Source organism: Melospiza georgiana, chromosome 24 (assembly GCF_028018845.1).
Source record: "Melospiza georgiana isolate bMelGeo1 chromosome 24, bMelGeo1.pri, whole genome shotgun sequence".
Taxonomy (NCBI): domain Eukaryota; kingdom Metazoa; phylum Chordata; class Aves; order Passeriformes; family Passerellidae; genus Melospiza; species Melospiza georgiana.
Window position 1 is genome coordinate 8,317,324 of NC_080453.1, and position 13,010 is coordinate 8,330,333.

The 13,010-nt window shown below is 55.9% G+C and overlaps 1 protein-coding gene across 1 annotated transcript; it reads right to left on the bottom strand.

Annotated features, from left to right (window-relative positions):
* Nucleotides 1–880: 880 nt before the first annotated feature.
* Nucleotides 881–12,900, bottom strand: NT5C1A (5'-nucleotidase, cytosolic IA). Its single transcript, XM_058040219.1, has 6 exons — nt 12,786–12,900; nt 6,403–6,570; nt 5,314–5,443; nt 4,951–5,073; nt 4,355–4,539; nt 881–3,781 (listed from the first exon to the last, which is right to left on the bottom strand). The coding sequence occupies exons 1-6, from the start codon at nt 12,879–12,881 to the stop codon at nt 3,413–3,415; spliced, it is 1,071 nt and encodes a 356-aa protein (XP_057896202.1). The 5' UTR covers nt 12,882–12,900; the 3' UTR covers nt 881–3,412.
* Between the last annotated feature and the right edge of the window lie 110 nt (nt 12,901–13,010).

Consider the following 13,010-nt stretch of genomic DNA (forward strand, 5'->3'; position numbering starts at 1 on the left):
CAAATCCCAAATCCACCTGCACAAAGCTCCCCCTGTCCCTCATGTCTCAGAACCAAGGGCTTGGGGTTGTCCTTGCAGCAAATCCCAAATCAACCTGCACAAAGCTCCCCCTGTCCCTCAGCGTCTCACAACCAAGGCCTTGGGGTTGTCCTTGCAGTTTTTGGTTTTGCTGTGGGCATCCCAACCTTCCAGGGCTGCATGGACACACCTGGCTTTCCCTGGTGCGTCATCTGCGCTGGAATTTGATTTATTTCTCTTTTTTTAAAATTTATTTTTCTTTTTTTTTTTTCCCCTCCAAGCATCTGGTGGAAGAGCACAGCAGGGTTGGGGATGGGTTTGGGGGAGGCAGGAACACGCTGAGGGCCATCCATCCATCCATCCATCCATCCATCCATCCCTTAAATGAACACCCAGAGCAGGGATGCTGCCCCAGGACATTCCTTGGCTATATTTGGTGATGGATGGAGAATTTGCTGCTTCCCCTCGGTCCATCTGTTCCCCTGACTGGCAGGGAGGAGCTGCAGTGGATGGAGCTGGGGCTTCAGCAGCCATAAATCTCACAAATCTCCTCTGCTGAGCCTGTGCTGCCTCCCACCTGTTGGCTGGGAGAAGATCAAGCTGACAAAAGCCTCCTGCCAAGCTGTATTTTTATCCACCACGAGCCCAGGTGCCCCACAAAGGCTGCTCACGAAGCACAGTGAGGTGTTTGGATCACAGCACATCCCACCCCTGGAATCCCACAGCTCTCCAGCCCCAAAGCAGCAGCTTGAATCACATTTTCTGAATTCCCTTAAACCCCCTTTTTCCTTCTGCCCCATCACCATAAAAAAACCTGGGAGGTCCCAAGCAGGGAGCCAAACACTCATTGTGGGAGCAGGGCTGGGACCAACACGGTTTATTATGGAAAAACACCCCGAGGGATCCCATTTACATGGCAAAAAACCACCGGAGGGGTGGCACAATGAAGTGAAATCCACAGCAACAACACACAGCAGGAAAAGCCCAGTTGCCAGCCAGGACAGCAGGGGAGGCAGAACCCTGTGGGAGAAGGGGGTGACCCCAGGGACACTCCCCAGCCCCAGGGAAGTGCACAAACAGCAAGTCCTTGTCTTCCAGTTGTAGCGATGGAGGAGGAAAAAATAAAAAACAAAACCAGAGGAAGCCACGTGGATAAAAGCAAAAGGGGCAGCCAGCCGTGGTGGGAATGGAAAATCCTCCCTGCTTGGGGGGGATGTGGGGAGGTCTGGCTCACCTGGGATCCATTCCTGAGCCCCACATCTCCCAGAGAGCCCCCAGACTGCCCTGTCAGCACAAAAACCCAAAGCAGGGGCACTAAAACCTGTACCCAGCTTCTTGTGCACCTCAAGGAGGATTTGGGGAGGGTCTGCTCACCTGGGATCCATTCCTGAGCCCCACATCCCCCAAGGAGCTCCCAAACTGCCCTGGCAGCAGCAGGACCCAAAGCAGGGTCGCTAAAAGCCTGACCCCAGGAATCTGCTAAAATCCAGGGTTCTACCCCAAAACCACAACCCAATGCTTCCCTGGGCATCCATCTCCTCCTGCCAGCAGCAGCATCACCTCTGGACCGTCCCACAGACACATGCCCCTGTCCCCAGCCCCTCTGGCACCCTGCCCTGCTGCCCAGGGCAATCCCATTCCCCCTGCAACATCCTCTCCCCTGCACCAGCTGGGCTTGGCTGGGCTTCCACCACCTTCAGGAAACACCTTGGAAATGTTTACTGGCTGGGCTCCCCCTCCCAGCGGCCAGAAAGGGCTCCAGGATCCAGCTCAGGTCCCAAAACCACATTAAAAAAGACAAGACCTCTCCATAAACCTGAGTGCTGGCGGATGTGACACTCAGAAACTGCTTTCTCCCAAGACTTTTCGTTTGTTTGTTTGGATTTCAGACCTTCCTCCGAGGTGTTTGTCGCCCAGATGTGACAGCTAACAGCCTGCCAAAGGATTTTTTTGTGTGTGTGGTGGGGGGAAAAAAGTGCAATTTGCTTTTCACTGCTAGAGCAGGATTTAGTGCAATGAGAAAAATCTCCCGAGCCACTGAAGGCATCACCAGCTTGGTTATTTACATATTCCTCAAAAGGGTGACAACTCCAGCTCCAGCCTCACTGTCTGCGCTGAAACCTCCCTGGAAAGAGCCAGACACACAGCTTGGAAAATTTCAGCCCGTGACATTTGTAGAAAACTGGCTGATAATATTCAGCACCCTTCCTGCTCAGCCATGGGATGTCGTGCAAAAAAAAAACCCCAAAAAAATAGAGGAAAAGAAAAACCCACGAGGGAAAAAAAAAAATCTTTCCTTTCCTCCTTTGGGACAACAGGGCTTTGAGCAGAAATGTCAGTGTGATTTTCACACCACTTTCTCTCCCATTGATTTCCCATCCTGTTTTTTTAATCAGAGATTTGGTTCTCTCACAGCATCGCTAACAGAGGTGTCTATTTTAGGAAACACCAGAGGTTTTAAGAAGCTGAGGAGAAAAAGATTATCAACTCATATGGGCTCAGCCTGGAAAGGGAGGGAAAAAATCCTTTAATTGAAATCCCCAGGCTGAAATTCTGTGCAGATTTACCTAAATGGACTTCAAATGATGTCCCTAATATATCAAGGCCTGCTTTTAACTTAATTCAAGCCCTGGGCATGTGTCTGCAGCCCTTGCACAAGCTGGGCTTTGCATGCTCACTGAGATTATTAGTTTTAAGTGCTAAATCATGCAAGTGTGAAACCCAAATATAAAAACCTGGGCCAGCAATACACCAGCCCAAAGTTCCAAGCAGGAAACAGGATTTTTTTTTTTTTTTAAGTATGTTAAGTATTTGTTTCTATTTTTCCAAATTTAAGCTGGCAAAATCTTGGTGAAAGGACAGACACTGAGTATTTTCTGGTTGGGGAGCAGCAGCTGGGGCTGTGAAGGAACAATACCATGGTTTAATTCCAGTTCAAAGGGATAAAATTTTGTTTCAAAGCTGCTTGGAAGGCTTCCGAGTGCTCCCAATTTTCCAGCTCAGCCTAAACATTTGCTGGGGAAAGCCAGAAGGCTTTGGGAGTCACTAGGGGTTTTAAATAAATAGGTTAAAATAAATAGGTTAAACCTGCCTGGCACAAAGATTCCACACAAGGCAGACCCATCCTCGAGGGGTTTTTGCCCGAAGCAAGTGCAGAGTGCACAGATAAAGTGGGAAAACACCTCCTGGCACAGAGGAGCCCCCAGCCCCACGAGGAGGAGCAGCAGCAGCAGCAAACAGAGGCACCAGGAACATTTCCCTCCTCTCCCCTGCCCCTAACCCGGGGAAAATGAGCCCCCACTCCCATAACAAACATTCCCTGCACGAGCAGGGAGCCTGGCTCGCGGGATGAGGTCCTTGCTGGGCTTTGGGGGATCCCCCCAGCCCAACCCCACTATTTGCTGTTCGGGGTCTGCTGCTTGTCCTGCGCCGGCCGCCCGTGCTTCTGCGCCACGCCGTAGGGCACGTGGGCGGCCACGGCGCCCATCTCCTGCGCCCCCTCCACGTGGAACATCTGGTCGTCGAAGAAGATGTGGGGCCTGATCTTCCTGAGCAGAGGGCCCTTGGGAGCCCCCGCCAGGAACAGAGCCTCGTCCGTCTCCAGGCCCCAGCTGCGCAGAGTCTTTAGGGCGCGGGCGCCCGAGCTGGCCGCGCTGCGCGCCGTCACCAGGTACGTGCGGATGGGGCACTCCAGCCTCAGCCCCTTGGAGTAGAACTTCTTCTGCAGCTTGCCCAGCGCCTCCAGGAAGCCCTTCAGGGGGCCCTGAAGGAGCGAGGAATCTTTGGTCAGCTTTTTAATCAGCAGGTTCCTGTCATCACTCTGTGAGCCGACCCCGAACCACCCCCTGCGCCACCACCCAGTGTCGCAGACATCTCTTATGAAAAATCCTTTCCTTAGGATTTTTCCTCCTGAGAAGCTGAGAGGCTCCAGGAACAAAATGCAAACAATGATTATCTGCTGCTGTGGAATGCAACAGGTAAATCTGGGATTGGTCTCATGTGGTTGTTTCTAATTAATGGCCAAACTCAGTCAGCTGGCTTGGACAGAGAGCCTGAGCCACAAACTTTTGTTATCATTCTTTCCTATTCTATTCTTAGCCAGCTTTCTGATGAAATCCTTTCTTCTATTCTTTCAGTATAGTTCTAACATAATATATATCATAAAATAATAAATCAAGCCTTCTGAAACATGGAGTCAGATCCTCATCTTATCCTCAGACCCCTGTGAACACAGTCACAGCCTCGCACCCCACTGTGGCTTGATCCCAGAGTCTGGAGCATCCCATGAGGGCTGCCTCTCTCCCAGAGCCTTTTCCAGCCCTCAGCCCAGCTGTACCTGTGCCAGGGGTTTGTTCTCGTGGGCCTTTTCGTGCTCAAAGAACATGTCCAGGCCGTGAGCCTTCACGATCTGCTCCGACTCATCCGAGAAGAGCACGGCGTCCCCGTCGAACGCCACCCTCAGCTGCTTCTCCGACACCTCCAGGTCCCTGCTGGGGCTGAAGATGGTGGCTGCAGCAATCCCTGAGGGTGAGGCAGGAGGTGGCAGTTATCCAAGGATCCGTCCTCGGGGCTCAGCCACCAGGAGCAGAGCAAAACACGACGGGCCGGGAGCAAAGCGCCGCGAGGAGACGCGAGCGGGAGCACCTGCAGCTTGGCCCCGGGAGTTTCCACGGCAAGAACAAACCCCCCAGGTGACAAATCACCCTTTGCATACAAGAATTAAGGAGGAAAAACACCGCCTTTGCCTCAGGAGAGCTGAAGGAAAGGCTCATTTCTATGGAAACTGGAGGCTCTTTGGAGCGTCAGCGATGTGGGGCGAGGTTAATGTTGGATTAGGGACATGGAAATTGGAGTTATCCTTCCTGGGATCAACCCCCTGAGGGCTCCAGGCTCCCCCCACTGCCCTTCCCCTGAGCTGGACCCCAGACTCACCCTCTTCAATGGCCCCACTCACTTTCTCTGCATCAGAGGAGAGGTAGAGGTTGGTGTGATAGGCCTTGAGGTAACAGATGGGGCTGTTCCCTCCCGTCATGCAGAACCTCTCGATGAACAGATCTGGGGGCAAGAGGGACCCCGGGGTGAGCCTGGCTGCCCCCCAAACCCAGCCCTGGTGCTGGAAGTTAATTTTGGTTCTGCTGCCCAACAGCAGGGCCAGCACCCAGAGCTCCTCCCCACCTGCCAACACCCAGAAAATCCAGGAAAAATATAAAAACTAGGAGAAAACATCTCCTTTTCTTGGTGCCCAGCAACGCCACCACCCAAAAGCCACCAAGGCCAGCTGTGTCCCCATCTCACCGTAGTGGTTGATGCTGTTGATCAAGCGAACCCCAACCTGGGCGTGGTTGTTGGTCATGAGGACGATGTCGAAGAGCTCCTCGCTGTCGGGGTAGAGCTCACGGAGCTGAGCATTCACTGCCTCCAGAGCCTGCAGCACCACGGGGAGAGGGGCTGGGTGTCAGCCAGGCCCCCCAGGCACGGCCCTGACCCCCTTCCCACCCAGCAAAACACTCCTGGTCACCAAATCCACACATCTGACCAGCCCCAGATGTGGTGCTCACCCCTTTCCATCAACAGAACACTCCTGGTCACCAAATCCACAAATCTGGCCAGCCCCAGATGTGGTGCTCACCCCTTTCCATCAACAAAACGCTCCTGGTCACCAAATTCACACATCTGGCCAGCCCCAGGTGTGGTGCTCACCCCTTTCCATCAACAGAACACTCCTGGTCACCAAATTCACACATCTGACCAGCCCCAGCAGGTGTGGTGCTCGTCCCTTTCCACCAACAGAACACTCCTGGTGACCAAAATCCCCACCTCAAATACACCCCGAGCCAAGCTGACATCAGCTGGGAAAAAATAGATTCATTTTAAGGGAGGGGGGAAATTTCCACCTAGCCACTCCTCTGTTTTTAAACACAAAAGGTTTGCAGTTATTAAACGAGGATGAATTAGCTCCAAGTTACAGACAAGTGTTTTTCAAGCAATCACAAACAAGTCTCGTCCCACTGAGCTGATTAATCTATTTTTTGGGAACAGGCTCCAGCACCCAAAACTGCACTGCTACAGGAGTTAGAAAATAATTTTCAAGTTTGAAACGCCTCATTTCAACACGTCAAAATTAGAAATTGGCCGACTCAGGAGCAAGGCTAAACTCAGCCAATTTACAAGAATAAATAAATTGCAATAATAATCATAATTACAAAAAAAAAAAAAAAAAAAGACAATTCCCCTAAAGGGAAGCTTTAAATGTGATCCAAGGAGATGATTTGTTCAATTCTTGGGCTCAGGATGGAAAATCCAGCCCTGGAAACAGCACATCCATCCTGGCCTATATGAGCTCTGCCCCTTCCCCAGAATTTCTGGGGAGCTGTGGCTGCTCACCTTGACGAAGGGGAAGGCAGCCCCAGGGAGGAAGGGCTCATTCTCGTGGTCCAGCTGGTATTTCACATAGGCCTCCACGCCCTGCTCCGTGTAGATCTTCTGCTCCTCCTCCATGCGGAACAGCGCCCGCGAGGACACGGCGATGGTGATGGCGTTCTCAGGTTTGGGCTGCGGGCACAGGGACAAATCAGGGAGGGACAAATCAGGGAGGGACAAATCAGGGAGGCAGCCCCCAGGTGGATCTCCCAGCATGAAAGGCCACGAGGTGCGTGACACCTCTGAAATTATTTGGAGAACAACAGAGCGGCTGCATCCCAGAGCTTCAACAGATGAAGCCCTGTCGCAGACATCTTTAATGGAAAATCCTTTCCTATGGATTTTTCCTCCTGAGAAGCTGAGAGGCTCCAGGAACAAAATGTAAACAATGATTATCTGCTGCTGTGGAATGCAACAGGTGCATATGGGATTGGCCCATGGTGAATGTTTCTAATTAATGGCCAGTCACAGTGAGATGGCTCAGACAGAGTCCGAGCCACAAGCCTGTGTTATCATTCTTTCCTATTCTATTCTTAGCCAGCCTTTTGATGAAATCCTTTCTTCTATTCTTTTAGTACGGTTTTAATATAATATATATCATGAAATAATAAATCAGCCTTCTGAAACACGGAGTCAGATCCTCATCTCTTCCCTCACCCTCAGACCCCTGTGAGCACTGTCACAAAGCCCTGACGCTGCATCCCCACACATCTGGGACGCCTCAGATCCCCCTGCCGAGCCCTCCCGCTGCATGCAGGCTCCCAGCCCCCGTGCAGAGCCCAGGAGGAGCTGCTGAGGGCCGTGCAGATGGAATTTGTGGCTTTTCCCACCCCCCAGGCAGGAGCGGGGCGCGCTGAGCCAGATCCGCATCCCGTGACGCCGTCCAGATGTGACAAACAGCCCGCGCCAGCTCAGCTCCTCCAAACACTTGATACAGCCATTGTGGGTGGGAACACGACAAACAGGTGGTGCAGGCAAGGATTTATGAGTCATTATTATTGATGTTTGAGGGCTCCATCCAAAAGTCAAATCCAAAACCTCCTCCAGCTGAAGCCAAGGAGGCGCCTCCAGAGGGACTCAGCGGGGACAGAGGGAAAGTCAAGCTCATCTTGACCCTCACCCATCCTCCCTCTGTCCCCTGTTAATCCCCATCACTCGCTCGCAAGCACAAAAATAAGTTAATCACTAATTACAGTGAGCAATCCTGGCTGCCAGGACAGCAAATCCTACAGAGGGACAGTGGCACAGAGAGTCCTGTCCCCTATAGGGATGTCCAGCGAGCAGGACAGGGCTTGGGGGGGGCTCTCTGAGAAATCCTGGCAGTGAACACTGCAGGAACACCTCACCCCTGCTCCTGGGTGCCTTCCAGGATCCTCTGTGCCGTGAGTAATCCTCTGGCAATGCCGTTTGCTCAGGGTGGAGGGTGTCTCCTCCAGGTGCTCCAAAGTTCAAGCTCCCACCCTGCCCGGGGCTGAACTTTGCCAGGGCCAGGCTGCCCCATCCACACTGGGCTGGCTCTGCCCGCAGCCCCACCCAGGGATGAGTCAGTGGGAGCCTCCAGGAGATTCCCAGCACCAGATCCATCCCAGGCACCTCTCCAGAGGCTGCATCCACTCCCAAAATCCCCCAAATCCCCAGCAAAGCGATTAAACAGCGGGCATTAGGATGAGACCCAGATTAGCTGGGGCTGAGAAGATCAGTGTGGGCACAGGGATCCCTCTCCCACAGCATTTTCAGGCCATCAGGTCCCTTCTGGAAGTGGCTCTTTTAGGAAAGCAGGGGAACAACCCCCCCAGGACAGACAGGACCTGACCCATGACACCAGCACTGAACCACAGCCAGGTCCCCAAGGAGTGTCAGCCATTAACTGGTCACAGGCCAAGCCTTGGCACTTCAGCTCATTAATTAATAACCCTGGCGTCATGGGCCATTTATTAGCTGAAAATATTAATAACTCTGAAAGGCCTTGGGACATCCGGCCATTAGCTGGAGCCCTGCTGCTCCAGAGTCCCTGCAGCGCTGGGTGGGCAGGAAATCTTCCAGGTGTGTTTGCTCCCTGATCCTGGACAGGGGTCAGCCTGGTTCAGATTCCCAGGACAGAACACAGCTCAGCAGCCCAGATATAACAGCACTGAGGTGTGTTCTGAGGGGTGAGAAGGATATTTGGGGCCACAATCCAAGCTTGGGGTGCCCAGAGGGAATTTCCATCTCCCTCTCTCCTCAACACACACACCTTGCACAACAGCCCTGGCTGCCCAAGGTCCCTTCCCCACCCCTGAAAGGCACCAGCCCTCGGGGAGGTTCATTGAGGAGGCAATAAACACAGCAATAAAAATAACCCCGAGCTCCAGGCGTGGGCAGCTGGAGCCCCAGAGGGCAGGCAGCTCTGGGAACGGGATCCTGCCAAGGAAGATTTGCACCTTGTGCAGCACCCGGGGCAGGAAAAGTCTCACCCGGGTGTGCTAAGGCAGCTCCCAGCCCTGCTGCTCCCTGGGAAATGCTGACATTCGGGAAAACGAGGCGATTCTGCGCTGCGAGGAGGGAATCTGCATTTTTGACGTTTCTTTGAAGTGGATTTCGTTTGGAAGCGTTCCCTCCTCGAGGTTGCTTGGATGCCTCTCCGTCCCCATTAGTGCTGCAGATGGTCACTGCAGCGCTCCAAAATGAGCTTTAAAAAGCCTCAGGAACCACAGCACCTCAAACCCTCCCTCCGAGTGCTGCTAACAGCCCACCCAACCCCGCTTTTCCCCCAGAGACTGAGATGTTTCAAGGCAAATATTCTTTTGCAAGAGGAAATGTGTGCATGGGAGGGGGTGGGCTTGGTCCCACAGCCCCCATCCCACCGCAGCCTCCTCCTCTGCCCTGCAGGCTTTGGGCTGAATCACAAACTCTGTTTTCCCCTCAAAGCATCATCCAAGGCCAGCCAAGGTCACTGAAAGCTCATCCAGCACCAGCCCAGGCTCTGCTCAGACAAATCCAACTGAATCTGGGGATTCGTGGTGAGCTCCTCTTCCTCCCCATGGGAAGGTCAGATCCAGCCCCTCCTGAACCTTGAGCAATAGATTAATGATGGGTTTAAGCGTGAACAGGGTGTGAGGAAGGTCCCATCCCAACCCTGGGCCCATCCTTAGGGTCAGCCAAACAGGAGGGACACCCAGGGATGTGCCAGAGGAGCATCAGCCACTGGCACAGCTCCAGGAGCTCCACAAGGCCCAAACCCCACCTGAGAAGTGCAAAAACACCTTTCCAGCAGGCTCCAGCTCCACTGAGTGCAAAGCCCAGCCTGAACCCCCCCAGTTTTGGGGTGAAGGTGTATTTCAGGAGCGACTGGGAACAGCCCAATTTTCTGCCTGCAGATCCAACAGCTGGCAGCCTTTAAATCGCTGCTCTAATCACTAAATCCCCAGCGGCCCCCCAAGGATTAGAGGCACACATTTGGAAATCCCAGAGGCTCCCAGGATGTGCAGAGGGGCTGTGCTATCCCACCCATGAGAGCCAGAGGTGCCCACAGTGCCACCCAAACCCAGCATCTCCACTGCCACATCTGGAGGAGCCACATTGGGGACCCCATTCTGCATCCCTGGATCCTTTTGGCTGCACCCAACTCCATCCTAAAATCCTGCAGGAATTCTGGGCACTTCCCTGGATGCTGCAGAACACCAAATCCTCGTGATTAATTCAATATTCACAGGATTTTTGGTCATGGAAAGGGAAGAGGAAAGGTTTGCTCCACGGTCAAGCATTATCCCCCACTCCAGCATCCCAAAAACCACACAAGGGCGAGAGGGATGGGTCCCAAAGGGTGCCCAGAGGAAGGGAGCCAGCAGAACACCAGCTCCCACTGTCACCAGGGAGGCTGGGGACATTTCCAGCATTGCTGAAGGGTGACAGGTCTCATTGCTGACCTCCCTGGCAGGAGCTGCGACCACTGCAGAGCAGGAACGCCCCTTGCCATGCACCCATTGCCCAGCCAGCAATGGCTCCCCAAAATCACCTTTTTCTCCTGCCACCTCACTGCTCTCTGCTGCTCCTGTGGGGCCAGGGGGACGGACGGACAGACAGACAGACAGACCAGCGACACCAAACCCCATTTCCTGAAGGCGCCCCGGGCACCGCCAGCCCCCTGCTCGGGGATCAGATTAAAGTTCAGGCTGGTTTGGAGATTTCCAAGAACATTATTTATACTGCAGGGAAGCGCCCTGCAGCCATCCATCAGGGGCTGGCGGCTGTGGGAGGGCAGCTGAGCTGTGCCCATCGCCCAGAGGAGAGGGGCACAGAGCCTGGCATCGCCCCCAGGGCATGGTGGCACAGCTGAGCTGGCTGCCCACAGCCACAGGGCACCCAGGAAAGGCTGGCACAGAGCCTGGCATCACCCCCAGCCCCACAGGGCACAGCTGAGCTGGGTGCCCACAGCCACAGGGCACCCAGGAGAGGCTGGCACAGAGCCTGGCATCGCCCCCAGCCCATAGGGCACAGCTGAGCTGGCTGCCCACAGCCACAGGGCACCCCGGAGAGGCTGGCACAGAGCCTGGCATCACCCCCAGCCCATAGGGCACAGCTGAGCTGGGTGCCCACAGCCACAGGGCACCCAGGAGAGGCTGGCACAGAGCCTGGCATCACCCCCAGCCCCACGGGGCACAGCCCAGCTCCAGGATTTGAGCACCCAGATCTCGGTTTGCAAAGCACATGGCTGCCCCCCGTGCCTCAGTTTCCCCTGGTCAGCAAGCTGGCTGCGAGGAGAGGAAGAGGAGGAGCCTGGGCTGGCATCCATGGGCAAAGCGTGGCATGAAAGACGAGGAGCTGCATCCTGCCACCGTGCCAGGCTGTGCCCCTGCTCCGGGAGGGCACAGGCAGCAGCAAGGTGAGCTGGCACAGGGGCCAGGAACAGGGGTGAGGGAAGGGGAAGGCACAAGGGGTGCCCCAAGTGAGGGTTTGGAGGTGTCCCCTCGTGGGGAGCTCACACCCAGAGCTTTGCCACGCAAGGTGCCAGCAAGGAGGGTGCCACAGAAGGTGCCAGCATAGAAGGCGCCAGCTGTCACCAAGGCCAGCGCCTCTGCCACACCTCAGTTTTGGGGGTGCCAGGGCCCCGAGGGCTGTGTCTGGGGGGGCTCACAGGCGGCAGGGACAGGCGGGCACAGCCCCCAGCCCCATCACCCCGCTGCCATTCCGGGACACACTTCCAGGCACTGCCGTGGTTAAAACAGGCTCAGCCCTCGTTAGACAACACAGGCTGTCCCTCTGATCTCCGGGGGCAGCCAGGGGCACGACAGCCCTGTGCCACCCCTGTGCCACCCCCTGGCTGTCCCCGGCTCTGTCAGTGCCACCCTCCTGTCCCTGGCAGCGCCTCCTGCCCTGGCACAGGCGGCTCATGGGGCACCGGGCCACCCTGCAAGGACAGCCTGGCCCAGGAGGGAGCCAGGAGAGCCACAGGGACCTGCGGGGACCCAGAGGGACCCCAGAAAGCGAGGGATGCCAGGGAGGAGTGGGAGCACCTGCAGAGAGGAGAGCAGGGGCATCCCCAAGAAGTTGGATGGACATGGGGGGTCAGAGAAACACCAGAGACCCCGTGGGGACCCCACAGAGCCCGGGGGAGATGGGGAACGTGGAGACACTCAGGGGGACCCCAAAACTCATGGGGGAAATGAGGAACCGGGAGGGATCCTGGAGGAGATGGGGAACGCGGAGAGACTCAGGGGGACCCCAGAACAGGCGGAGGAAATGGGGCACTGGGAGGGACCCCAGAAATCCTGGAGGAAATGGGGCACTGGGAGGGACCCCAGAAATCCTGGAGGAAATGGGGCACTGGGAGGGACCCCAGAAATCCTGGAGGGAATGGGGCACTGGGAGGGATCCTGGAGGAGATTGGGCACCAGGAAGGACCCCAGAAATCCTGGAGGAAATGGGGAACACGGAGAGACTCAAGGGGGGACCCCAAAACTCGTGGGGGAAACGGGGCACCGGGAGGGATCCCTGGAGGAAATGGGGAATATGGAGAGACTCAAGGGGACCCCAAAACTCGTGGGGGAAATGGGGCACCGGGAGGGATCCCGGAGGAGACTGGGCACCGGGAAGGACCCCAGAAATCCTGGAGGAGATGGGGAATGTGGAGAGACTCAAGGGGACCCCAAAACTCGTAGGGAAAACGGAGGGGCACTGGGAGGGACCCCAGAGATCCTGGAGGAGATGGGGCACCGGGAGGGACCCTGGAGGAGATGGGGCACCCACAGCCACCCGAGGGGTTCCACGGGGGGATCCAGGGAAGATGAGGACCCGCAGGAGCCGGGACACCTGGAGGAGACCCCGGCAGGGCATGGGGCGGGCAGGGAGCGCTGTGCGGGGGCTCTCACCGATTTGGGTTTCTTCTTGGGGGCCAGGTTGTCGTAGAAAGCCTTGGCGTCATCCCAGGGCCGGCCCGGCGTCCCGGCGGGGCCCGGGGGCTCCATGGCACCGGCGGCACCGGCGGCACCGGCGGCTCCGCTCCGTGCGCGTCCCGGCAGCTCCCGGAGCCGGGGCCGGCGCGGCGGAACGCGCTTTATATGGCATCCCATGAAGCTCCGGGCTCTCCGTGCACC

What these genes read in the sequence shown, in the direction of transcription:
- NT5C1A (XM_058040219.1), bottom strand. Translation starts at nt 12,881, where the DNA reads ATGGAGCCCCCGGGCCCCGCCGGGACGCCGGGCCGGCCCTGGGATGAC. An exon ending in CCAAGAAGAAACCCAAATCG is followed by an intron (nt 6,571 to 12,785) that starts GTGAGAGCCCCC and finishes CTGTGCCCGCAG; the next exon opens with CCCAAACCTGAGAACGCCAT. An exon ending in CTGCCTTCCCCTTCGTCAAG is followed by an intron (nt 5,444 to 6,402) that starts GTGAGCAGCCAC and finishes GTGGTGCTGCAG; the next exon opens with GCTCTGGAGGCAGTGAATGC.